We start from the raw sequence: 25,808 nt of genomic DNA on the forward strand, positions 1-25,808 counted from the left end.
CTGCTGTGTATTGAGGTGTTTTTTAAAGTGGACACGTTTAATTTATCCTGGCTTGCTCTCCTGTGAGGGAGCTGGAGCAAACAGAGCTCCTCAGGGAACCAGAGGCTGTGCAAGAGGAGATTCCTCAGTGCCACATTTACATCCTCAGATTTTAACTCTCAGTTGTTTGGTGACTTGTTGCTGGGCTGGACAGTGAGGGCTCCTCTGCAGCCTGGCTCTGGGGCAGGCCCTTAACAAAATAAACTCACTTCTTGTTTCTGTGCTGTCAGACCTTGAAGTCTGACATGCCTGGACTTGATTGCTCATCTCTTTCCTGTGTTACCTTTCCTGAGGCTCCTGAAGGTGTCTGTGTCTCCCTGAGCTGATGGATCAGTGCCCTTTGGATGTGTAGGAAACACCTCTGGAGCAAGAAGAGTTTCCTTTATAGAACAGTTTTTCAGTATTAACTAATCCAGCTTATAAAAATAAATACCAGTGCCAGTGTTCTCCTGGCAGGTGCAGGTTGGGCCAAGCCCTGTGCTGCTGCTGCTGCTGCTGTTTTTCTGTAGCTGTGAACAAAAAGCAGGTTAATACAGGCACCAACACCTGGCTGGGGCTTGGAAAGGAGGAACATTCCCTGCCTGGGACAGCCCCTCTCTAAGGAAATTAGGGAAATGGTCCTTTTCTGAAAGGAATGAACCCTTTGTACTCGTGGTTGTGTTTATAATGTGGGAGGGGTTTCCAGCCCTGCAGAGAGGGACAGAAACAAGTGGCTGATGGATTCTGGTTGGTTGGTGTGTCCAGTGCATTTGGAGATGGAGTAAATCATCAATTCCTGGATTGGTTTGGGTGGGAATGGACCTGAAATCCCACCCAGTGCCATGGCAGGGACACCTCCCACTGTCCCAGGGACACCTCCCACTGTCCCCAATGTCCAGCCTGGCCTTGGGCACTGCCAGGGATCCAGGGGCAGCCACAGCAAATCTGGCAATTCCAGCCCAGCCAGGAATTCCTTCCCAATATCCCATCCCTCCATCCCTCCCTCCCTCCCTCCCTCCCTCCCTCCATCCCTGCCCTCTGCCAGTGGGAACCTGCTCTGGCACAGGAACAATTGGAGTCCTGTTGGTCAGATCCCAGTTATGAAAAGTAAAATATAGGGGTGATTTAACAGTGGAATATTTGCCTCATTGCTGCAGTTGGCACCTTTGCTGCTCCTTCTTCACATCCTGATCCTTTGTCTCATCACATCTGACTGAAGCTCTCTGGGGCAGGGGACACTGTCCAGTGGTGTTGGTGACCAGAGGGACCCAGGGAAGGGCTGGAGCTGGGCCAGGGAGGGGTCAGGATGGATTTTAGGGAAAGGTTCTTCCCCCAGAGGGTGGAACAAGCCCTGGAAAAGCCCCCCAGGGAATGGGCACAGAGCTCCAGGAGCCTTTGGACAGCCCTGCCAGGGATGCCCAGGGGGGGATTGTTGGGGGGTCTGGGATGATCCCTGTGGGTCCCTCCAGCTCAGGATATTCCCTGGCTCTGTCTTGGACGCAAGAAGGTGAATTGTGTTTTCAGCCTGGGAGTGCAAACCTGGTGTTCCCTGGGCTGAAGACATTCCAGGGGCTGTGTGTGTGTGTCAGGATCTGAGTGGGAACTGAACCCTGGATCTCCCTCAGTGAGGAAAATGCATTTATCATGCACAAATCTCATGGAGTTGACTGGTTTCTCTACATGTCAAGTATTAATTATTAATTCAGACATTCCTTTGAGATGAATATGCTTTAAAAATTAACTTTTGGAGTCATTCTGTGGCTGGAAGGAGGCATGGAAGTAGCTTAATGTTTAAAGCTGTTTTCCTGCCAGCATTTTTAGGGTCATGTTACAGGGTGAGTGTCCAGGGCTGTGTCTAGACTTTCCTGATCAGATAAGACGTGAGTAAAACAGGTGTAAGTTAATGTGTGCTAAAAATAAAAGGTAGATAAGGCACAGTGAGATCAGCAGCCTCTCTGGGGAGCTGTGGATTCTCCATCCCTGCAGATGCTCAGGTGTTCAAGGGCAGGTGGGAATATTGAATATTGCAGGGTAAAAGTTACCCCTGGGACACACAGACCCTGTCCCTGCTGCTTGAGGGACCTTTTGGTACCCAGAGGTTCCTTTTGGGGCAAACAAGAGCATTTGGACATTTCACTGGACATTTCTGGCCTTTCACAAAGTTCATGTGAGCCGTGGGATCTCCCCTCACTTCAGGAATTCTCATTTCCATCCTGATCTGATAGCTGGGCTTTGTGCAGGCCTCAGGGTGTTCAAATGACCCAGGAAATCACATTTATGGAACAAAAGCTCTTTGTTTTCCATGGATCAGAGGGACACAGAGGGTGACCAGGCTGTGGGATAAAGGTGTCCCTTCCTTGTGTGTCCCCCTGGGACCTGAGCCCTGGTTTTTCTGGAGCTGGGAGAGGATTTTTGGGGAGATGCTGTTCTGTCTTTGGGTGGTGTTGGTTTCTTGCTGATGCTGCTGGTGTTGGATCAGGAGCACCTTTGGTGTCCCCCAGTGACAGGGAAGGGATGCAGGGAGGGAATGTTTGTCATTCCAGGTTGGACATTGGGCTTGGAGCAGCCTGGGACAGTGGGAGGTGTCCCTGGGACAGTGGGAGGTGTCCCTGCCATGGCAGGGTGGGATGAAATGGGATTTAAGGTCCCTTCCCACCCAAACCATTCCAGGATTCCATGATGGGTCACTCTCAAGGGCTGTGCTTTGATAACCAAGTCACCAATTCCAGGTATTTTCCAACATTTGTGGGATTGAAAGGACTCTGAAGCCTTTTGAGAAATCCCTTTGCCAGGAGGTGTTTGAAACACCCGCAGCTTTGGGTTTTGCTTTATTCCCCACCACCCCCAGGGCTGTGTTTAGTGAGTTTGCAATGCTGTAATTATCATTTGTGTCCAAGGAAGCAGAGTTTTCCCTCCTGGAGCTGGGATGGGAACAGCTGAGCTGAAGTCATGGCACTGCTGGAATTTACTCCTCCTGCATATTTTGCTTTATCTGGATGGGAAAATGGGATGAAAGTTTATCCTGTACCAGCTCCTAAGCAGAAAATTCCCTCAATCCCATCTGAAACCAGGGTGTGGAGGTTTGTACAGGGAATATTTCATCATGGACTGAAGGATCCATGGGTGGAATGATGTTTGGTGACTGCAGGAATGGAAATGCCAAAGTCTCACATCCTTTATCCCAACTTAAATAAACCACTCCAGCATTTCCCTCCTGTTCCTTTCCTCCCGTGTCCCTCAGAAGGGAGAGCAGAGTAAACACAGCCTGAGAATGATTTAAATCACTGATTTAACTAATTACATCAGACATTTATTTAAAGCTTGCCCTTTTCTTTGTTAAATATTGGTATTATTGAGATCTTCTCCCTGGCTGTAGCCAGCTCTCAGTAAAAGCTGCTGGTGTTAGACTGAATCTGGAGTGTGTGGTTTGCAAAAAACTGTTCCATTCTGGGATTTTGGGGTTCTGTTGGCTGTTTAAACACTTCTCCATCTAAAGCACATCATCCATGTTAAATTTTTAAAATTTAATTTTTCAAATTAAAAATTTCAATTAAAAATTTCTCCACCAGTTTATTTTGTTAGGTTTTTTTTCCCCCTTTTCAGTGTGAGAATTTTTAACCTGTATTTTAGCAAAACCTGCAAAACAGCTAAAATCCTTTCTAATGCTTAAAATATTTGGATAGTGGGTAAGTGGGGAAGTAAAACCTGTGTGGAGACGTTTGTGACTGTGCTGTTTGCTGTGCTGTCATTTCACACACCATTTATTTTGCTTTTCCCTGCAGTTGGCTGCATCCAATGATTTCCTTCACTCCCCAAAGCTCAGGCCCTCCCAGGGCAGTGATGAGTTGTTTTTCAGCAGGAGCAGAACTTCCAGGACTTTATTCCAGCCTGGTGTGGAGCTGAACTGGGAGCACAGTGCTGGTGAGTGAGGGCACAGGGACCTGCTGGGGCTGCCAACAGAACAGATTTGGGTGTTTCAGCAGCCACAAGGGGCTGAAAAGGCTGGGCAAGACCAGGCCTGAGTGTTTGTGTCCCTGAGTTGTGTCCTTGTCCCCTCTGGGGAATCCTGGCCTTGCCAAGTTTGTTCCCTCACCCTGCTTTGGGTTTTAGGGCTTTTGCTCCCCTGCATTGTCACTGCTCAAAGAGAGGATTGTTCCTTTGCTCCCCTGCCATTCCCAGCTGGAGCAGTGCCCTGGAGGAGCAGCCAGTCCTTTTCCCTTTTCCCTCTGAGCTGCTTTATGGGGTTGCTTAGAGACTCTGGAGTTGAGTGCTTGGGTTGTAGCTGAGTTTCACACTCAGAGCTGCACAGGGCCTGTATTCCCTCTGAGATATCACTGGATATTCTCTGTTGGATACATACACATGTGAAGTATTGATCTGGCTCTTTGTTTTCTCTCTTGGCAGGTGCTCTGGGCTCTCAGCAGCCCCAGATTCCAGGGAAATGTGGGGGGCACCCCCAGGCCCGTGGGAGGAGCGGCAGCGTGGGCTCCAACCTGCAGCTCTTGGGGTTAAATAACTGTCAGCAGGACAAAGGTATGTGCCTTCTGCCAGTGGCCTGGGGCAGGCCTTGTTCCTCTGTCCCTTTGCTCCCCTGAGAAATGGGAATTGTTCTTGGGGAGGTTGTTCAGCCCCTCTCCAGAGGGCTCCTCCTTCCCCCGGGATTTCATTTGTGGTTGTGAATTCACAGCCCCACCTTTGATCTCTGACTGTGTCAGGGGGTTGGAGAAAAGGTGCTGCTGGGGGAGGATCACAGCACTGTTTGATCTACTTGCATCACTCTTTCTTTTTAAACTAAGTTCTCCAAAACATGTTTGAGAAATTGTTTCAAGGCTTAAACTCCCATTGGGAGGGGAAATGCCATTTGCAGAATGAAGTTGGTTGATTTGTCTGTTTGCTTGGGCAAAACAAAACCTTGAGGCTCTGACTGCCTAGTGGTGCATTATTTCATGGGAAATTATTCTTATGACAGATTATTTCATTGGAAATCATTTTCATGGTGCATTATTTCACTGGAAATCATTCTTACAGTTTATTATTTCATTTTCAATTCTTGTTACAAGCCCCAGTTACCACAAGCAAACACTAATTCACTTTTCCTTTGCTCAGTTTGTTCCAGCCTCAGCTTTTCCAGCAAGACCCAGAGAAGTTTTTGCACTCAGGCAGAAGCCACCATGTCCTTCCAAGGTGCCAGTGGCAGCCAGGGCACCTTCATCCTGCCCTCCTTCCCCCTGTCATCCCCCAGGAACAGCCCCAAGCACCTCTGCTCTCCTGCTGCCTCTCCAGGGAAGTGCCAGGAGCATCCCAGGAGCCTCTCCAGCTCTTGGCCTCTCAAAAGCTTTGAGGGGCTGCCCAAGGCTGGCTCCCAGAAGCAGCTGCTCAGCCAAAAGCCAGGAGACAGCACAGGTGGGGATGTTCTCAGTGTGATCCAAAGGGATTTGGGGGTTTGTTTTGGGGTTTTTTTTTTAGTGGGCAGGAAATCCACAGTGGTAGGTGAGAGAGATGAGAGGGAACTGGGTAGTGCCTCAGGGATGGGAGTAATTTATTGATTTATTTCCTTATGGCTTCACTGCTCACGTCCCTGCAGGATTCTCATCAAAAGTGGAGTCTTTGGATTTGTCATAAAGCAAAATATGCTACAGCTCTGCATTTCTGAATGTCTCAGGGAGAGGTTTATCTTCCAACTGAAATAAACCCCAAAATAAATAATAAACCCACTTTTAGGGGAAGTCAGGACAGAAATACCTGTTACTGTTCATACCCTAAACAATCCATGTGCAAGAACAGGGTTACTCAGTGCATTTTCCCTTTTTGCCTCTTCATTTCAATCATGAAATCACAGAAAGGTTTGGGTTGGAAGAGACCTGAAAACTCATCCAGTTCCAACCCCCTGGGTAAAAATACCTTTACTCTCTGTTTGGGTTAAACTGCTTCCTAATCACTCAGGAGGTTTCTGAAGCAAAGTAACAGTTTCCACACAAAATTTTGCACTGACTAAAGAAATCTGTTTGAAATTTCATCTTCACTGAGACCTGTATTTTTGTGCATATATAGAAAATTTCCAGCTGAGTGCTTTGGGAATTTCCTGTCCCTGGAATGAGACTCTGCGTTGTAGAGATGTATTTATCACTTGTTTTATTGTTGTATTTATTATTTGTTATTGTATTTATCACTTACCACATGTTTTCCATCTGCACTTTGATTCTTTTCTAGTTCTTTGCAGTACCTTTGTTGTTACAGCAACTTCCATGGAAGTTTGGGGATGAATGTTTTTCTCTTAATGAAGAAAGTTAATTACTTTTTAAAGGGACTGAGGGCGTGTGCACGGACTTGGATGATCCTTGTGTGTCCCTTCCAGCTGAGGATACTTTGATTCTGTGTTAGTGTGCACATGTAACACTCATTTATATTTCCATAAAGGAAGGGGACACTAAAAGTGGAACTAAAAATACCTGAGCCTGGACAAGTGTGTTTTTAATACTCATTCCGTGGCAGAAGGTGTTTTGTGGATACAGAAGTGAGAGGTGAAGTTTGTCCTGTGTAGGGAGAGGGAACTCTGCAGAGCTGAGATATTCTAGAAACACAGGGTTTTATTGCAAAGGTCATGGGTAAAAAGGGCTTTGCCTTCAGCCACCAGCCTGGGCTGGAGGGAACCCCAAAGAGAGAGTGAGGGCAAGAGGAAGGAGGTCCTTGTTACAATACATCGTATCTCTTTTTGTTTTGAATATTCTAATTTACAGTGACCAACTGGTGTGAGATACAAAACCTACAGAATTTGCATCCAGCCTATGAGAACTGCTGTATTACCATATCACTCAGTAGTGCTATGGTAATATAGATATTAGAGTTTAGAACACATTCTTATCTGCCTTTTCCCTGGTACCTTGGGGTTACTCCCTCGAGCTCTTTGGTGTCCCTTTGTTTTCTATCACTCAACCCATCTCCAGCTCATCCCCATCTTCCTGCCTGCCATGATCACATCTCAAAGCTGCCCTTCATTTCTCTTTCACTCACAGGATTTATATTTCCAGACTCTCTTGCCAGGCAATCCCATCTGTAAGCTTTTCCTGTCTCATCTTTCCCAACACTCCTGGCTCTGATAGTTCTGTGTGTTCCACAGGAAACAACATTCAGCTGGACAAGCATTCCCTGCAGCTGGACAAGCATTCCCTGGAGCTGGAGAAGCATTCCCTGCAGCTGGACAAGCATTCACTGCAGCTGGACAAGCATTCCCTGCAGGTAGAGAAGCATTCCCTGCAGCTGGACAAGCATTCACTGCAGATGGAGAGGCATTCCTTGCAGCTGGACAAGAATTCCCTGCAGATAGACAAGCCCCCTCAGCAGCTGGAGAAGCATTCCTTGCAGGTGGAGAAGCATTCCCTACAGATGGACAAGCCCCCTGTGCAGCTGGAGAAGCCTCCTCTGCAGCTGGAGAAGCATTCCCTACAGATGGATAAGCATTCCCTGCAGCTGGAAAAGCATTCCTTGCAGCTGGAGAAGCCCCCCCTGGCCCTGGAGAAGCCCCCCCTGGCGCTGGAGAAGCCCCCCCTGGCACTGAGGACCCCCCTGGGCAGGCCCCCGGGGTCGCTGCGGGGAGCCCGGCCCGTGCCCCCCATCCCGAGGCTGCCCAGCCCCCAGGAGCCCCCCGAGGGCACAGAGCTGGCAGCAGGGCTGGCCGAGCTGCACCTGCAGCCCGAGGACCAGGAGGAGGTGGGTGAAATGGGATAAATGTGGGGTTTTAGCAGTGTCAGCCATCCCTGGAGATGTTCAGGGGGGTTTGGGTGGGAGGTGTCCCCACCCATGGGACAAGGTGAATGTGGAGGTCACTTCCATCCCAAACCATTCTGTGACTTCCTGGCTTTGCCTTTTTCTGTCTGTACCTTCCATCCTCTGGTTCCCTCTGAAATGAACTTGAGGTGTTAAACAGGAAGAATTTCCAATGTGAAAAATATTCAGCAAAAAAGAAGAGAATGCTGCAGCATAAAACTCCAATCATTACAGATTTCCTGCTTGTTTGAGTAGGATCTCTGCTTGCTGGGCACTGATTGCCTGATTTAGAGGGGGTTTAGATGGGATATTGGGAAGGAATTTCTGCCTGCGATGGGTCTGGGATGAATCCCCAGATTTGCTGTGGCTGCCCCTGGATCCCTGGCAGTGCCCAAGGCCAGGTTGGACATTGGGCTTGGAGCAGCCTGGGACAGTGGGAGGTGTCCCTGGGACAGTGGGAGGTGTCCCTGCCCATGGAGGATTGAAATGAGATGATCCTAAAAGTCCTTTCCAAGCCATCCCATGGTTCCTTTTCTAGCATTTCCATGGTTCTGTTTGCAGATTAGCTGGGAAAAGCCTGAGGTCCCCCTGCATGTGCTGGCAGCCATCAAATATCCCCTTTAATTTTTAAAAACCTTTCAAAACCACGGAGCAGTTGTGTTTTAGCAGGAATCTGTCCCCGTGCTCTGGGAAGGGAAGCTGGGCTTCCAGCACTGCTGGGAAGTTGCATTTTCTCCCAGGACAATTATCCTTGTGAAATAAAACCAGGAGAGGGATCATTCTAACCCCACAAAACCCGTGTGAGTGGTGACCACACTGCCCACTGAGCTGAACCCTCAGAAACAGACTTAGTAAAGAAAGAAAAACCTTTTCTTAGCAAAGAAAGAACAGCTTTTTCCCTGTGCAGTGAGTTCCTCCTGTCATTTTTTCCCCCTGTGCAGATGCAGAATTGCCTGCGGTCCCTGCGGAACAGCGCGGCCAAGAAGAGGGCGAGGCTGAGCAGCAGCATCGCCGACCTGGAGAGCCCCGACTCGGGGGTGAAATTGGAATTTCCCGGGGATTGTCCCTCCCAGGGCTCCTCCCCCGGCACCACTTCCACCGGGGAGAGTGGAATTTCCAGCCAGGAGTCCCCGGGCTCCCCCGCGGGCAGGAGGAGAGTGATGTGAGTGTCACTTAGTGAAATCCTGCTCTTAACTGGTGCATGTTTCATGTAGCATTGCCTTGCTTCACAGCCTCAGTTTTCTGGGTGAATTACATCCCTCTCTAAAAATGCAACAGCTGCTTAATGACATTATTATATATATATTTTAATTTTTTTTTCTGGCTTCCAACACAAAGCTGCAGTAGGTCAAGGTAGGGAGGCAATGTCCATCCTAAATTTAGTCCTAGTAAGGTTTCCTCATAAGGGTTTTCTTTAGAGTGTTTTATCATAATGGATTTGTTTGACAAATATTTGATGAGGACTTTCATAATGGATTTTTTGTTTGTCAAATATTTGATGAGGATTTTCCCCGGCACAGCAGGAATATGGCAAGAGCTGAACAGAGGAGTGACAGGGACAAGAGTGAAAAGGAAGGATGAGGTTGGGTTGTTACAGCCTGGAAATTGAATTGGGTTTGTTGGGAAGAGGAGGACAATGCAGATGTTTCTTATTGTGGATTCTATTTATTCCTGAGAGATAATTGTGAATTTAAAATGCCTTCCCAGAGCTCTTCTGAGTAGAAATTGGGTGGTGGAAAATGCTGCTCTTATTGTAAAGGGCAACAACCCAGTTGGCTGTGAGTAGTATAAATGATTGTTTAATGAAATGAAAAGAGTTTTGAGGAATTTTGCCAATTTTCCAGTCCAGAATCTCCTTTTCTGCTCTCAGAGCCCATGATGAAGCTCTCTGTAGCTTTGCTCTGAAGATATTTCTGTGTGTATTAAAAGCATCTTTTACAGACTCCCAGAATCCCAGAGTGGTTTGGGTTGGAAGGGACCTGAGAAATCACCTCATTCCAACCCTGCCACGAGCAGGGAACCTTCCATGTAACTGCCACAGAACTGCAGTAACAACAAACAACAAAACAGCATAAAAAGGAAAGGGGTTTGAGGCAGAAGGAGCCTGGAATGATTCACATACAGAAGGTTTTCAGTTGTGCAGCTCAGAACTAATTTCTATTCACATCCCTTCCCCATGTGCATTACTGCTGAATCACATTTTTTAAAATAACCTTTAAAATCCCACATTCAAATGCTGGAATCCTTCAGAAATCCAGGCTGTGGAGCCCTGGGTGTGCTGGTTTGCTCTGAACAGCATTGCCATGTCCTTTACCCATTGCTGGATATTTCCCTGGCCCCTCAGCCAGGAGAGTTCTGAACCAGCCAGGGAGAGAAGGGGACATGGGCCAGTCACCCTGAACTGGGACAAGTGACAGAATCCAGCCCAGGTGACACTAAAGGCCTTGGAATGCTCATAAAAATGCCAGGGAGTTTAGCTCAGGGGGTTTGTGAGCACTGGCACAAAGTGGCATTGTCTGCTCACAAAATCTGTGCCTGGGCACCAGGAGTGAGAGTTTGGGTGTGTTTGCATTGGTTGATGTGCTGATGAACTGATAAAATCCATTCCATGGGACATTCCTGGAGCATGGGCCTTCCCTTGGAGCTTAAAAGAGTCTTTAGTTGTGGGTGTTGCCCTGGCTCTGGGTTCCCTCATCTTCCATATCCAGAGAATCATTTGAAATTTCAAATCATTTCCAAGTTATTCTTGTAGATCAGAGCATTTTCCTGGTGAATGTCTCTGAGCTGGGAAGAGCTCATCCCTGCAAAGTGGCAGGAGGATTTGGTCACTCTTCTTGGCCAGGTTGGAACCAGCATCATCAATCCCCAGGCCAAACATTTCCTTATTTTGTGGGTGTATCCTAAATTTAGTCCTTGTGTAAGGTTTTCTCATAAGGGTTTTCTTCAGGGTGTTCTTCATAATGGACCTGCTCATCAAATAATTCCCACTGAATTCTGTTTCTGCTCAGTGTGAACATTGGTGGGAATACTGGAAATAGTTTTTGCATGGGGAAACTGCAATCTGTTGTTGTTATTTTTGGCTGGACTTTGATTGTTGTGGAGAACTGCACCTATAAAATATGTTTATCTGAACAGGTCAGACACTTTCCCAGCACTTGGCAGCAAATCCCACCCTGCAAAAGCATCTCCAGCAAGGCCCAGAGACACAGAGGGGGCAGAGCATCAGCCCAGCACAGGTATGTGCCTGTCAATACTCACCTGGGGGACCTGAGAGCCCCTTGGGGTGGCTGTTGTCACTTGGGCAGTGAGCCCATGTCCCCTCAGCACTGAACAAAGGCAACTTCCAGCTGCTCTGGGGCCACACTGGGATTTGGGGGTGCTCAGGGGAGGAGCTCCAGGCTGACAAACAGCTCATTCATGTCCTGTAGGAATTAAGTGCTGCTGGTGTGTTTTACCCTCCCAGGGCAGTGCAGGGGCCAGTTCTGTGGGGTTATTTGTGTTTAATCAGTTTTGGTTCCACTGGATGGAGGAAAGGAGCTGTGTCCACAGGCTGTCCCTCCATCCCTTGTCCCCAGCCCCTCTCCAGCTCTCCTGGAGCCCCTTCAGGCCCTGCCAGGGGCTCTGAGCTCTCCCTGGAGCTTCTCCTCTCCAGGGGAACATTCCCAGCTCTCCCAGCCTGGCTCAGGCTCGTGTCAGTGGGATGTGAACATCCCTCATATGGATGTCCAACAGATCTGTAACCTGACAATGCCCTGCTTCAGGAAAGGGATCAGTTCACACGTGGGGTGACATTTTAGGAGGATGAAGCACATCCCAAAGCACAACCAGGCTGATTTACAGTGAGTTCTCTTGCAGAGTCAGTGCCTGTGTTTGCACTGAAGAACCATCTGGGTTTCACATCTGAAGACGTTGCTGTTGTTGGTAAAGGTACTACAGACCCCAAGTCATCATCCCCTGTGTCTCTTTGAGTTATCAAATGAGGGGGAATGTCCCTCTGTAGAGTGGGAGGAGAACAAATAGATCTGTACAATGTTTTAGATTGTTCACAGTCCCCAGTTTAATGGGAGTGCATGGAATTACATTTGAAAGTGTTGCAGTCCTGGCAGCCCTGGAATGAGATGCTTTGATGTCCCCTCCATCCCAGAGCAGCTCTGTGACCCCGTGCTCTGCCCTGCAGGTGTTTTTGGGGGCCCTCCTGGCCCAGGTCCCAGCCAGTCCATGCCCTGTGTGGCCAGTGGGGCTGCCCAGGGTCCCAGGGAGGGAGTGGAGCCGGCCCCAGGGAGCAGCTTCCAGCAGAGCACATCCCATTGCCATTCCCACACAGGGAGTGAAGGACAGGTAAGAACTGCACAGCCTGGTGCTGTCTCATCCTCTGGTGTGGGAGGGAATCCAGCCCTGCTCAGTCACAGTCTCTGTGTTGGGCTGTTGCTTTTTTATCTTCTTTTCCGGTCAGAGTTGGGATGAAATGCTCGAGAGATGTTGTTTTGTGTTCGGACTTATTAATTGTTATCTGTGTCACAGTCTCACAAGTTGTGAGTTCTGGCTAACAAAGTAAAAAAATGGCTCTGTCTCTATCTCTCTACAAGGTCTTTTAAGCACAAACTGTCCAATTATGAAATGACACCCAGATTATTTATACTTTTAACCCAATAACCAACCACCCCTGGCCCTCAATGTGGATTTTTCTACCCAATTACAAAACCCCACCCAGAGCCAGGAAGGAGAAGGTGAAAAAGAAGGACTCAGCCTCTGCCCTAAATCCTCCATCTGGCTTTATATCTCTATTCCTGTATTCTAAACCCTTAAACTCTGAGTTTTGCACCCTGTGCTATCACACACTTCTATCCAAACCCCACATCCACAATCCCAGGGCTGTCACTCAATTTTGGGAGCCTTTTCCAGGGCCTCAGGTCAGTGCAGTGTTTGCTGGGGGTCAGTGCCTGTCAGCACAGAAATCTGGAATTCTCAGTGCCCAGGGCTCCAGCACTGGGGAAACAGGAGTTTGTTTGGAGCAGCCAAAGCCATCGAGCTCCTGATTTTCCTTTTGGTGCCCCCTGGATGGCAAATGGATGTGGCAGGAGCTGAAATCCCTGGAGAAGGGCTGAAGGAAGGAGTGGAGCTGGGAATTGCCCTCCCTGACTCCCACAGCACCTGCAGATGTGGAAGGAGGGATTGGCTGGGTTGGATCAGGTCTTGTTTTCCCCAGAGATGAATAATTCCAGCTCCAATCATTTTTTCTTAAAAGCCTTCCTGAATGTTTGCCCATAATCTGGTTTCTCAGGAGTGGTGCTGTTTGTTAAATACAATTTACAAACATAAATGGAGCAAGATTTACCTGAGTGAAGTGTGATACAAAGTAAAAAAACATGGAAATGAAACTCCTTCTGCAAGGCTTTAAGATAACATTTGAAGAATACTAAAACTTGAAGTTAATTATTAACAGTGTCTTGATTTTCTGATTTCCACTGAAGATGTGAACCTTTGGTGGGATCAAATTCAAAGGAGTAAAAGGATTAAATTTATTAAACTGAATTTAATTTTAACTGGATTCAATTTATTTGTTCAGTTTTCCTGAGATGTAAAAAATGTCATAAACAGATGAGAGAGAAGGGTCAGATCAGAGAAAATCCTGATTTTCCTTGGCCAGCATCAGGAACTGGGGAATCAGTTCTGGGGTAACTTCTGCATGAATTTATTTTTTTTTTAATTGCAGATAAAAGTGACCTTGTCAAAATCTGCTCAGGAGAAGCTGAGGAGGAGGAGGAAAGAAGACAAAGAACACAACCATAAGGAGCAGCAGGAAGGGAAGGAAGAATTCCCTTGGGAAAGGATTAGACTGAGTATGAGTGAACCAGAGAAACTCACAGCAGAAAGTGAGGATGAGGCTTTGTCCTAAATGAATATTCCCTGTTCAATGCTGCTGAAATGGGAATTAGGGCTGGTAGTAACTGGGTTTGAACTTGGTTCTGATGGGGTTTATTGCAGTTTGGACATTTCCTTCTTCCCCAGGGTTTAATCTCTGTGGGGATTTACTGACATTGCCAAGAAAGGGATCTTTGTCCTTAGAAAACGTGGCCTTGAACCCTTCCCTGAAAAGAACATCCAGTTTGAAAAGGTCAAAGTGTTCATCCTTCCTGGAGTCTGGTAAGATGGGACAGGAAACTCTTAAAATATTTGGGTAGGTGGAGCAGGACAGTTTCAAAATACAATTTATTTGTGCTCTGGAAGATCAGGACTGTGGGGCTGGAGGGGATTGAATTCCTCACTGGGATTTTTCATCTAGAATCTCTTAGGGAGATTCATGAAACAACAGAAGGTTTTAGTTTGATGAGGATCTGAAGTGATATAATGTATTAACAACAAACTGACTCCCTCCTGTCCCCAAAATCCTTTTTCTGGGCACTGAATTGCCTTTAAAATAAGCAGGAGAAAAATGTTAAGAGTAGAAGCTCCTGCTGATGGTGCTCAAAGGTGGCCAGAATTTCTCAAGTGTCTCCTCAAGGTTTATGATGTTATTAGCACACTGTGCTTCTGTTTTTACATTAAACAACCACTGCCTTTGTGTTTGTGACACTAAAAAGAGAAGGTTGTGTGCAAAAGTGAATTTATATTCAGACAGAGAGAAGGGAAATCAATTTTATTAGAAAATAAAAGAAACAAGATAACCTGGGTACAACTGCCCAACAGAGGAGCAGCACCTGTATATATATATATATTTTAATATATATTTTGCTATATAGATGGGAAACCTGTATAAATAAAAAGAAAATTCCATTCTGACAACTATTATACTTTAAAGTGCAATGAAACCTGAGGTTTCCCCCTCTCCCCATTCCAATCTATCCCTTAAAAAAAACAAACCAACCCAAAGAAACCAACCAATAAAATAAATCTAAATACCTAATGGTCTTCTTTGGCTGTTTCCAGGAGCACCCCAGTGCTGGACATATTTGTCTCTTATTTTATTTCTTTATGTGAAAAATGAGGTTCATTTTCTTAGTAAAATTTATAAGTTTAATAATAATAATAATAATAGAAAATTAGGAGACAGAATAAAGCAAAATGGTACATCTGGGTGCCTGGAATTGAGCCAAAAAGCACAATTTGCTAACAAAAATTCCTTAAAAGCATCAACCTGTTGCATAGTCATAAATTCTCATGCATGATTCAAACATTCCTCTGGAGTTTGGATGTTTCTGCTTAATTTCAACTTCCTCCTTCCCAACCATTTCCATCCTGCAGATCAATTCTCCCCTGGCTCCACTCAGTCTCACACTCCAGATAACAGAGGTTCAATAAATTCCTCCCCTGGAGCTTTGGTCACCTCCATCTTCATCTGAATGAGATAATCCAGGAATGCAAAGGGGGTTTCTGATTATCTTTCCTTTCACTGGGTTATACTTACAAAAGCAGTCTTTATTTTAATATCATGCTGTACCCTAAGATATATATATATATATATAGCCTAATATATATATGTATAGCCTAATATATATATTCATCACACTCCTTATTTCTGAGTTTCGTTAATAGCAGAAATAAAAGAAACTATATTAATGCAGCAAAGTTTTCCAATATTATACATCTAACATTCATTTTAATATTTGCAAAAAGCCAATGACATAATTTGTTCTAATAACACCTTATTAACTGTCCTGGTTTAGGGAAAATTTGGGAGGAAGCCTTTGGATGGGATTCCTCTGGAGAGCAAACCCCAATGACCACACAGCTGGTCTGGGAAAAGAACTTCCTCAGAGGAGTGGAAAAAACTCTTTATTTGACAAACAAAGCACCCACAAGCACAAAGAATGGATAATATGGACCAATAAAACCTCTGGTTCTGGAGTGAGACAGTCCCTGCTGTGGTGTAGCTCAGCTCTCTCAGTCCTTTATCAATCCCTGCAGCTCCAGGTTCTCCTCTGGGTTTGTCACTCCAGAGCAGGGTTAAACAGTCCCAAAAAAAAAAGGAAAAAAAAACCAGTCCAGGGAACTGCTATGTCTCAACTAGCTAAACTAATTAAAAGCAAAAAAAGATCTCTGGCTGCTGTCCATGCCCTCGATGAACACAGAGAGTCTGGAGAAAACAATGCAGGGGAGTGAACTCTGTTTTCAAAACAAACTCTGTGCTTTTTCTTTCCCTGCTTGGCTCTCAGAACCAGTCTGACAGGCACAGAACCCAACACACAGAACAGACAACTGGGGACACAAGCACCATAATGTCCCCCCAGGGCACACAATGTCACTCACAGGTCCCTGTTTGATCCCTTTCCCCAGGCGTGGCAGCGGAGGAGACGCGCGGTCGCTGCCGGGAGGTGCCGGTGACGCAGAGCCCCGAGGTGCTGGACCCTGCTGAGCTGCAGCCCTTCCCCAGGCCCGACTCTGCCCTGGCAGAGGCTCTGGCACTGCTGGCTGACCACGACTGGTGAGTGCAGGGGGGGCACAGGTGTAAAAGTGTCTCTATTTTGGGGTGCAGCCTCGGCCTCTCCATAGAGAAACTGCTTGAGAAGAGTTCAGGCAGCAATTCCAGCTCACACATCCACACACGGTACAAGGCTGAGCTCAGCAGAGGGGCAGAGGGCTCCCAGCCCCAGAGCAATTTCCAACAAGTGTTTATTCCCTGTGCTGAAGGTGAATCCTGAGCCAGAGAGAGAACACTGGTTTTCCTCAGTTATTTGGGATCTCGGGTTTGTGGATGGTACAAGGGCCAGGTGACCACAGGGAAGAGAATAACAGGACACCAGACCCCATAACCAATGGGGAAACAGGGACAGGGGACACCATGGGGTGGGTGATGGACCTGCCAAACCCAGAGAGGAGATTGCACAGTGTCTGTGAGGAGCCATGGGGGAGAAGCTTTGGTTACACCTGGGAGGGGCATCTTTAATATTTGCTTTTCCAGAGCAAGGGAGTGGAAATTCCTTTAAGGGCACAAGAGACTCCACACACAGGGAGAATTCTCTGTAATGAATCTTTAAAATACAAAAACAACACCACTCACACAGTCAGGTTGGCAGGGCAAAAAGAGAGAAGTTTATTTTTTTACATTGATTTCTATAGATTTTGGGCAGTGACTAGGGACTGGAGGATGAGGGTTGTTACTTTTTTAACTACACTGGTTTGAATTTTTCTGTTCAGTTTCAACTCCCTCCCCAACCATTTTATCTTGCAGATCAATCTGTGAGTGGCTCCATTCTGTCTCACATTCTCTGATTGCACAGGTTCAATAAATTCCTTCTCTGGAGCTCTGGCCATCACTGTCTTCATCTGGATAAGAGAATTTAGGGATGTGGGGAGCAGATTTTTTTCATCCTCCAGTTTAGGTGTTATATGAACAAAAGCAGTCTTTAATATCATGATATAGCCTGGTCATTATTGGATCAGAAATATAAATAACACAGGTGTCATCTCATTATCACTTAAATAACCATGGAAATAGTCAGAATCTCTCCATTTTACCTCGTTTCTCTGACGTGCTGGTTAGAGCTCACAGCTCATGAGACTGTAAATGGATGTGAAATAATAAAACATCCAAGTCCAAACTCAAAATCTACATTTCCCGTCTTTCATCCTGATCTTGGCAGGGGAAAAGAAACCAGAACTGTCCCACACGAGTGCACAATTCTTCTCTTGAGTTGGGTCAGTGTCTTGAGGGATGAAGTCAGGAATGTTTTCATCACAATGACCATTTTACCTTCTTGTGGCTCATTGGCCTTGGTGACCCTCTGGCACAATCCACTGTCCCTGCTTTGTGATTGAGTGATATAAAATCTTGGTGCTGCTCATGGTTCTGCTGGTTTCAATCTGTTCTTATAAAGGTTCATCTATTCTATTTCCCTCTATAAAGAAAACTAGAACAAGCTCCAAATGGCAAGCAATACATCAATTAGCTCCAGTTTAAGCATCTAATAATCACTCACCTGTCATTTGTTTATCTAATTTGTATCCTGATCCATATGAATTGCTTCTAACCCTCGGCTAAAATCTTAACTCTTTAAAATCATGATTTAGTAAAATTCAACAAAAGGGGAGTAATATCAAAAATAGTAAGGGGCACTGTGAGTGAGAGAGGAGAAAAACATGGGAGTTCAGTTAAATTTGAGATTAAATGAGCTTTGTAATTTAGGGCTGGGAACTGGACCTTCAGAGACTTGGAGAGTCTGAGTTGGAGGGATGGAGAGGCATGGAGGAGCTGTGTGGAATCAGCAGCTCATCCTTGGTGCTCTGTGAGGAATAAAAACATCTCTTTGTTCCCTCCTGACTCGGGATGTGCTTACAGAGCTGCTGCCTTCCCTTTGGGGCAGGAAACAGATCCTTTAATTGCCACTGGTGCCAGTGGGAGCAGAGCTGTGATGGGACACTGCTCTGTGCTGTGACAGCCCCACAGGAACAGACAGATCTGCTTGGGAAGAGTTTCCTGCATCATTTCTTGGCTGGGAGGGTGGGAAGTCCTGGCACAGGGATCCCTGGCAGTGTCCCAGGCCAGGCTGGATGGGATTTGGAGCAGCCTGGGACAGGGGGAGGTGTCCCTGCCATGACACTGGGTGGGATTTAATGTCCCTTCCCTCCTAAACCATGCTGGGATTATTTCTCATCGCTTTATTTTGCTTAATTTTTCCTTAATTCCTTAAGATTCTATACCTGAATGTTTTAATGCAGCTTTTCCAATGGCTGGAATTGAAATGGTGTTTTTTCACACAGGGAGAAGAAAATTGAAGGGCTGAACTTTGTGAGGTGCCTGTCTGCCTACCACGCCCCTGTCCTGACTGCAAAGCTCCACGAGACAACTCTGGCTGTGGCTCAAGAGGTTAAATTCTCCTCTCAGAATATCCCACTGCCTCTCTGTGTGTATATAAATGTATTTTATAGCTCTCTGGAGTGATTGATACTCACCTCTGCTGAGGAGTTTTTCCTCAACTGGGCAGTCTCAAGGATGATTTGAGACTGAGAAAATGTAGATTTTTTTAACTTGATAATGTTTTTACGAGTGTGTATTTTAATTCTCACCCGTTGTGAATCGAGTTAGAAATGTTGCTTGTAATGTTACTTAAAAATGACAAAGGGCAAACGTGAATGTTGATGTTGAAAGTCTCTCTGATCAACATTATTCATTGTTTTTTGGGTTTTTCCTGTGTGCAGGTCAAGAATTTACGCTCAGGTGTTTCTCGAGCTGCTGTGGTCTGTTTAGGGGATTTGTTCACCCACCTGAAAAAGAGCATGGATCAAGAACTAGATAATGCAGTAAAAGTCCTTTTGCACAAAGCTGGGGAATCCAACACTTTTATAAGGGAAGAGGTAGACAAGGCACTGAAGGCCATGGTTAATAATGTGACTCCAGCACGTGCACTTTGTTCTCTTATAAATGGAGGGCAAAGGTAATTTTTGCTATAAAGACTTTATAAAGAATATTGTGAATAGAGTAAATTGATCAAATGTAGCCTTTTTAACATCAAATCAGAGGACAGTAGACAGAAATTTGAAAATCAGTGAATCAGCTGTGCTAAACCTCTACCCAGGGCAATGTTTGTTGACATAAATTGAATTAAAGCCCCTCTGTTTCTTTTCTGTGCATTATGCAAGAGGTTGGCTGTTGATTTTGGAGCTTGGTGTATTTTCTTACTGTTTTGCATCACTTCAGTGATTTTATTTGCTGTTACTGTATATTCTTGGGGAGCTGCTGGTTTGCTTTGCCTGGTAAAGCTGACATAATGTTCTTTCTTCTCCTCCTTTGCTCTGCAGTCAATTCCTGCCTTGGCCAGTTGTCAGCACCCCTCTTTATTTAGAAAACTGATTTATAACTTACAGTTCTCTGGCTGCTTCTGTCTTGCTTGATTCCTCCTCTCTAGGCTGAGCCTTTGTGCCTGCATTTTAATTTCCTTCTCAGTGCTGGTGGCCGTTCTTCTCTGGAGTTAATTCCCTTTTTTCCCTGGCCCTGTTCAGCCTGTTTTCCTTTTCCATCCTCATTCACTGCTCACCCCATCTGAGCTTCCTGGTGCTTCCTCTCTTCTCTGCCACCCCTTGGTGACATTTCCCAGGCTCCATTTCCCTTCATGGCACATTTCAGGTGCTCCCTTCAAAATCTCTCCACAGATTTCCTGCACAGCTCCAAATCCTCAGAGTTTAGTCTTGATTTAAAATGGTTTATTTGGTTTCCTGGGGAGCTGGTTGTTGTGGGATTACATGGATTCTGTCTCCTGACAGCTCTACTGCAGTTTCCTGCTCTTGAAACTGAAAGGCAAAAATCAGCCTTGGGATTTCTGGTTTTTGTGAATTATTGGGATTCAAAGTGATTTGGGAGGGATGTCCCATCCCTGGAAGTGTCCAAGGCCAGGCTGGGCAGGGCTTGGAGTAACCTGGGATAGTGGAATTATGGATTTATGGTCCCTCCCCACCCAAACCAGGCTGAGTCCATGATATTGTGAATTTAGGAGCAGCAGGCAGTAAGTGCCCATGGCTTTCATTCAGCAGCAAGGGAAATGCCTTTTTGGCTTGTCCCTTCCTGACCCTCCTGGTCAGAACTGGCCCTGTCAGTCCTCCCCCCCTTCCCTGGCACATTCAGACTCACCTGCTGAGGGGTTTGTCACTTTGTGTAGGTTTTCTGCTCTCTCAAGGCACCAGAATTGAGCTGAATGCAGCATTTGGGCACAGATCAATCTGCTCACAGCTCAGACTTTCTGAACTCGTGGAGTACAGGATGTTTTTCATGGGTAACCCATCAGGACACGGCCTGAAGGTGCAGCTTTGCTGGGCCTGGCTTCAGGGAGCTCCTGGAGCACAGGGCAGCTCCAGAGCTGTGACCAGGAATGTGGAATCTCCCTTCAAAGGGGAATTTGTGTCTCAGCAGGAAGGGAAAAGGGTTGTTTGACACAACTGCAGTTCCACAAGGGATGTTGTCTCTAAATTGGCCTGAGTTGCTTAAATTCACCACAACGTAATCCTTCAATTGTGGTGTCACTTATAATCCATGAGAGCTCTTAAAATGCACCTGGTTTCTGCTCAGCTCCTCTCAAGCTGCTGTGCTCATGAATTTAATGCTGGCAGCCCCGACTAGGCAGAAATATTGATTCTTCATCAGCCCCAAAGCTGGGCTTGACTTTACCAACAAGAATAATTCCAGTGGGAGGTGTCCCTGCCCATGGCAGGGGTTGGAACAAAATGAGCTTTAAAGTCCCTTCCCAACCCAAACCAGCCTGGGATTCTGTGAGTAGAGTCATGATTGCAGGGATAGAGCTGAGAGTGATTTACCTGCAGCAATTTTTAAATCCTGTTTCTTACCTGCATGCACTGTGTTTAACTCTGGAGTGTTTTGTGCATAAAAATGTTTTCCAGCTGTTTCCATGAGCAGGGGCTTGTTTGCTCCATGGAGTGAGGTCTCTCAGCCTCACAATTCTTGTTTTCCCCTTGAAAAGTGGAGCAGGAGTTACAAATTGTCCTCAAAGTGGCATTTTTTAATACAAAATTGGAGACATTAGAGTTTGCAGGATTTTCTTCTTGAACACGAGTGGGGTCAGCAGGGGCAGCAAGATTTAGATAAAAGGATCATTTGCTGCACAAGTTTGAAAGCTGATTCTGGCTGTTCTCTCCTTTGCATCAGCACAGGTGTTTATTTTGTTACAAAGCAGGACCATGAGACTCCTGCAGGCTCTTTAGAAGTCGATTGAACACTGCTTTAGTCAATTTTACAGTTATATCAAGTGCCCAGGATGTGTCTCTGAGCACAGGGTCTGGTTTTTCATAGAGCTCATTGAAAGAACTTTGTAAAATAAAACGATTTGAAGGAAAATTAGGACTGAAATTCTAAAACCTCCCTGCCTGCAGTGAAAGAAATCCCTGCCCATGGCAGGGTCAGAACAGGACGGGCTTGGGGGTCCCTTCCAGCCCAACCCCTGATGACCCCGGGCTGGCAGGGCTTGGTTTGGCAGGGTGGGTTTGTGTGCTGTGAGCATCCCCTGAGAGCAGAGACTGTCCCTGAAGCCTCCTCTCCCTCCCCAGCCACCTGCACTCGGCCGTGAGGAGATGCACAGCCCAGCACCTGGGGGACATCGTGGAGCTGCTGGGCCCCGAGCGCGTCCTGGCCGGGCCCCGGCCCGTGGCTGAGCGGCTGCTCCCCGCCATCGCCAGGTTTGCCCAGGACAGCTCCCAGCAAACACGGTGAGGATTCCTGCAGGGAGCACAGCCCACCTGCCTCTGGGGCTGTGCCCTCTCCCTACAGCTTTCCAAAGGGTGGTTGGAGCCAGGTGGGGGTTGTTGGTGTTTGTCTCCAGGCAGCCACTGACAGAAGGAAAGGACACATAAAGAATGACACTTAGACCATCAGCTTGTCACAGCAAAAGAGAGAGAGTTTATTTTTTGGGGGGAGTTTATATGGTTTTTGGAGTTTGACCAGGGGTTGACACCTCTCTGACCCCACTGGTCCAACTAGAAGTCCATCAATTGTCTTTCTTCCAGAGAGGTGTGTAAACATCAAGAACAGTTTCTAAAACAAGAAGGATAGTTGCCATAACATCACTTGAAAGTCTGTGAGAAACTCTAGTACAAAAATGCAAATATTAGAAGGCTGAAAAAGATCAGGGCGACAACACAATCTCAAGCTGTGACAGATTGGATATCAGGAAAAAGTTTTTCATGGAAAGGGTGATAAAGTACTGGAATGGTCTGCCTGGGGAGGTGGTGGAGTCATCATCCCTGGGTGTGTTTAAAGCAGACTGGATGTGGCATTTGAGGGAGCCATGGTTTAGTTGAGGTGTTGGGGCTGGGTTGGACTTGATGATCTTGAAGGTCTCTTCCACCTTAGAAATTCTGTGATTCCAACTTAGAAATTCTGTAATTCTGTGACAGGATCATTTAGGATGGAAAAGACCTTGGGGGTCAGTAAGGGTTGGAGGAGGCCTGGAGCAGCCTGGGCTAGTGGAAGGTGTCCCTGCCCGTGGCAGAGGTAGAAGGGGATGGGATTTAAGGATATCCCAGCACTGGCAGGACTGTTGGGATAGAGCCTGTGGCAGGAATCACCTGGATCCTCCTGCACAGCCTGGCTGCAGGGAGGAGAGGGGCTCACACAGGATGTGCTGTGCTGGGCACGGAGGAGATGCCACATCTCCACAGGGAATGCTGCCTCTGGAATCCACACTTGGATCTGATCCATGTCTCTGCCTGACAAGGCTGAGCCACTCTGGTTAAAGCCAGCTGAAGTGGAAGGCTGTTCTCATTAATTTGGTCAGTTGATTAAGTAATGATCCTTGAGCACATCCTCTGGGGAAGGGTGGAAAGGGGGCTGGTTACTCATGTCAGCAGCAATCTTAGAGTCATGGAATAACTGAGGTTGGAAAAGAGCTCCAATAACAGTGACTGAGCACTCCAAACCTCCCTGGGCACTCCCAAGGCCTCAGCCCCCTTTCCATGGGGAAATTCCTGCTGCTGTCCCCCCTGAGCCTCCCCTGGCCCAGCCTGAGGCTGTTCCCTCTCCTCCTGTCCCTGTTCCCTGGGAGCAGAGCCCGACCCCCCCGGCTGTCCCCTCCTGGCAGGGACTTGTGCAGAGCCACAAGGTCCCCCCTGAGCCTCCTTTTCTCCAGGCTCAGCCCCTTTCCAGCTCCATTCCCTCCCCTGGACACCATCTCCCTGCACATTTCCATTTTGGGATCCCACACCTGCAGTGACCCAGTGACAAAGCCAGTCCCATGTCCTGCTGCTCTCCCTGCAGGTTCTACGGGCGGAAGATGCTCTTCATCATGATGGCTCATCCAGACCTGGATAAAACCCTGGAGAAGTTCGTGCCAGCCAAGGATTTGCCTTACATTAAGGAAACTGTTGCCAGCCTACGAGAGAAGGTGTGTGGGGAAGGTCTTTGTGTCCCCCCTGGGGCAGGTGGAGGTGTCCTGGGAGCTGCTGGGTGTAGACAATTCCAGCACTGCATCCATGTTAATTCCTTCTGGTTCCCTTGATCCATGAATTCCTGCTGTACCTTTGTGCAGGGCCTGGGGGAGATGCCCTTGGATACACCCTCAGCCAAAGGAAGGCGTTCCCAGACTGGAAGTGTTGGACATTTGAGGTCGTCCTCTACTTGCAGAGATGCTCCCATCATCCTGGACAGGTAATGAGCTCCAGTGCTTGTCCTGTGAGGAAACTGGCCAAGGAGGGAGCACAGGAACAGCCACACAGGGCTGGGAAAGTTAAACATCCCTGAAGGAAAAGGGAAGTCTTGTCCTGTTCCAGAGGAGCTCTTAGATAGAGTGATTGGTTACATTAAAATGACTTTGTTCATTTGGATATTAATTTATCCATTGACCATCTCTGAAATACACACAGTACACAAACCACCTGGAATTCAGTTTGGGGTCACAGAATCATGGATGGTTTGGGTTAGAAGGAACCCTACAGCCCATCCAGTGGCACCTCTGCCATGGGCAGGGACACCTCCCACTGTCCCAGGCTGCACTGGCTGGGATTTAAAGTCTTTTCCAACCCAAACCATTCCATGGTTTGTGAGTCAGTGAACTGAAAGAGAAGCACCCCCAAATTTAGAGCAAGGAAAAAACTGCATCCAGGAGCACAGAGTTCAGAGAGCTGTGAGTGCAGTGTCTCTTCAGGACCAGATTTCTTTAACACACCTTCCACAGTTCAAAATAATAACTGATCCTACATTTACTGATAATTTTTGATTGCTTATTTCATTTCCCATCCAAGCCTCAGAATTAAGAGTGAGGTAACGATTGCCTGGATGGTGTGGAAATACTTACCTGGACAGAGAGGTGATACCACAGGTTTTATAATTCTTTCCATGATTCTCTAATGAGATCAGGTACCACAGGAAATTTGTTTGTAAATATTCTAGGAAGAGCTGTTGGGTTTTCACCTCAGCATGGAGTGTTGCTGAGGTAACACCTGAGGTCAGTCTTTAAAGTTCTCTGGGAATAAAGAATTAAACTACAGTAAGTTTTGAGGAGGTTGTGACCCATTGATGTAAGGGAAGTTCCCAATTGTTCCTGGTCACAAAACCAGGATTTAAAACAGAGTGGATATAGGACTTTTAGAACAACAATTACTATGAAGTGATTTATTTTTAATTCACCATGTTTAAGGTGAAACTTTCTGTTTCCTTCTGATACTTGCACTTAGATGGGAAGAGAATGTGTGGGATGAGCCCATGAGAGGGAACAGCCTGAGGCTGGGCCAGGGGAGGCTCAGGGTGGACAGCAGCAGGAATTTCCCCATGGAAAGGGTGCTCAGGCCTTGGAAGTGTGTCACCAGATGGACACAAAAGGGTCACACTCACACCATCAAATTGTGAGAACGAGAAAGGAAGTTTATTTTGGGTTTAGGGTTCAAATAGCATTTGGGGTTTGACCAGTGACTGGGGAATAAGGCTGACACCTCTCTGACCCCACTGGTCAAACCAGCAGTCCATCAATTTGTCCTTCTTCCAGGAAGGAATACATGATTTACAAAACATCACTCCTTGTTTATGTTACAATGCATGAGAAAACTTCAGTACAGAATGCAAACATCAGAAGGCTGAAAAACCAGGGTGACAAGGGTGCCCAGGGAGGTTTGGAGTGCCCACCCCTGGAGGTGTCCAAGGAAGGTCTGGACGTGGTCTGGGTGACTTTGTTTAGTGGTTTAAGGGCCACATCCTGTTCCAGTTTGGCTTACTAAATACCTTTCCCTTTCCCACAGGGACAGCACGGAGGCCCAGGAAGCCCCAAGGAGAGCAGCAGCTCCTCGCAGTGCCCTGGAGAGCGAGGAGTATGTCAGGGACATGGTGGGGCTACTGAACAACAAAGATTTCCGGGAGCGCATCAGCGGCGTGCGGCAGCTGCTGCTGGACACCGAGAGCAGCCCGGCCCTGGTGCTCCACAACATCGTCAGGGTAACTCCAGAAAAGGGGTTTAGACCTGGGTCATAGAGCTTTCTGAGAAAACTTTCAGGCTCCTTTTTGGAATAAGGATGATTGAGAGAGTGTTGAGGAGCTGAGGGTTTGTGTGTCCTGGGTTGTGGTGTAGGACGTGCACAAAGTATTTATTCCATCCCCATCT

At 46.9% G+C, this 25,808-nt stretch overlaps 1 protein-coding gene across 2 annotated transcripts in view; it reads left to right on the forward strand.

The window, feature by feature from the left end:
- Positions 1–25,808, forward strand: part of TOGARAM1 (TOG array regulator of axonemal microtubules 1) — a 32,453-nt gene that overhangs the window by 2,309 nt on the left and 4,336 nt on the right. For both annotated transcript variants that reach the window (XM_083863867.1, XM_083863868.1), the window contains exons 2-18: positions 3,801–3,939; positions 4,423–4,551; positions 5,125–5,421; positions 7,136–7,725; positions 8,724–8,944; positions 10,918–11,018; positions 11,638–11,709; positions 11,960–12,120; positions 13,496–13,655; positions 13,792–13,926; positions 16,057–16,204; positions 18,481–18,586; positions 18,919–19,154; positions 21,772–21,930; positions 23,477–23,603; positions 23,748–23,866; positions 25,450–25,642. In XM_083863867.1, coding sequence (XP_083719993.1) covers positions 3,801–3,939; positions 4,423–4,551; positions 5,125–5,421; positions 7,136–7,725; positions 8,724–8,944; positions 10,918–11,018; positions 11,638–11,709; positions 11,960–12,120; positions 13,496–13,655; positions 13,792–13,926; positions 16,057–16,204; positions 18,481–18,586; positions 18,919–19,154; positions 21,772–21,930; positions 23,477–23,603; positions 23,748–23,866; positions 25,450–25,642 — 3,093 coding nt within the window. The remainder of the gene's footprint in view (positions 1–3,800; positions 3,940–4,422; positions 4,552–5,124; positions 5,422–7,135; positions 7,726–8,723; positions 8,945–10,917; positions 11,019–11,637; positions 11,710–11,959; positions 12,121–13,495; positions 13,656–13,791; positions 13,927–16,056; positions 16,205–18,480; positions 18,587–18,918; positions 19,155–21,771; positions 21,931–23,476; positions 23,604–23,747; positions 23,867–25,449; positions 25,643–25,808) is intronic.

The sequence above is a fragment of the Zosterops lateralis genome (genome assembly GCF_965231275.1).
Source record: "Zosterops lateralis genome assembly, chromosome: 6".
In the NCBI taxonomy this organism is placed as follows: Eukaryota; Metazoa; Chordata; class Aves; order Passeriformes; family Zosteropidae; genus Zosterops; species Zosterops lateralis.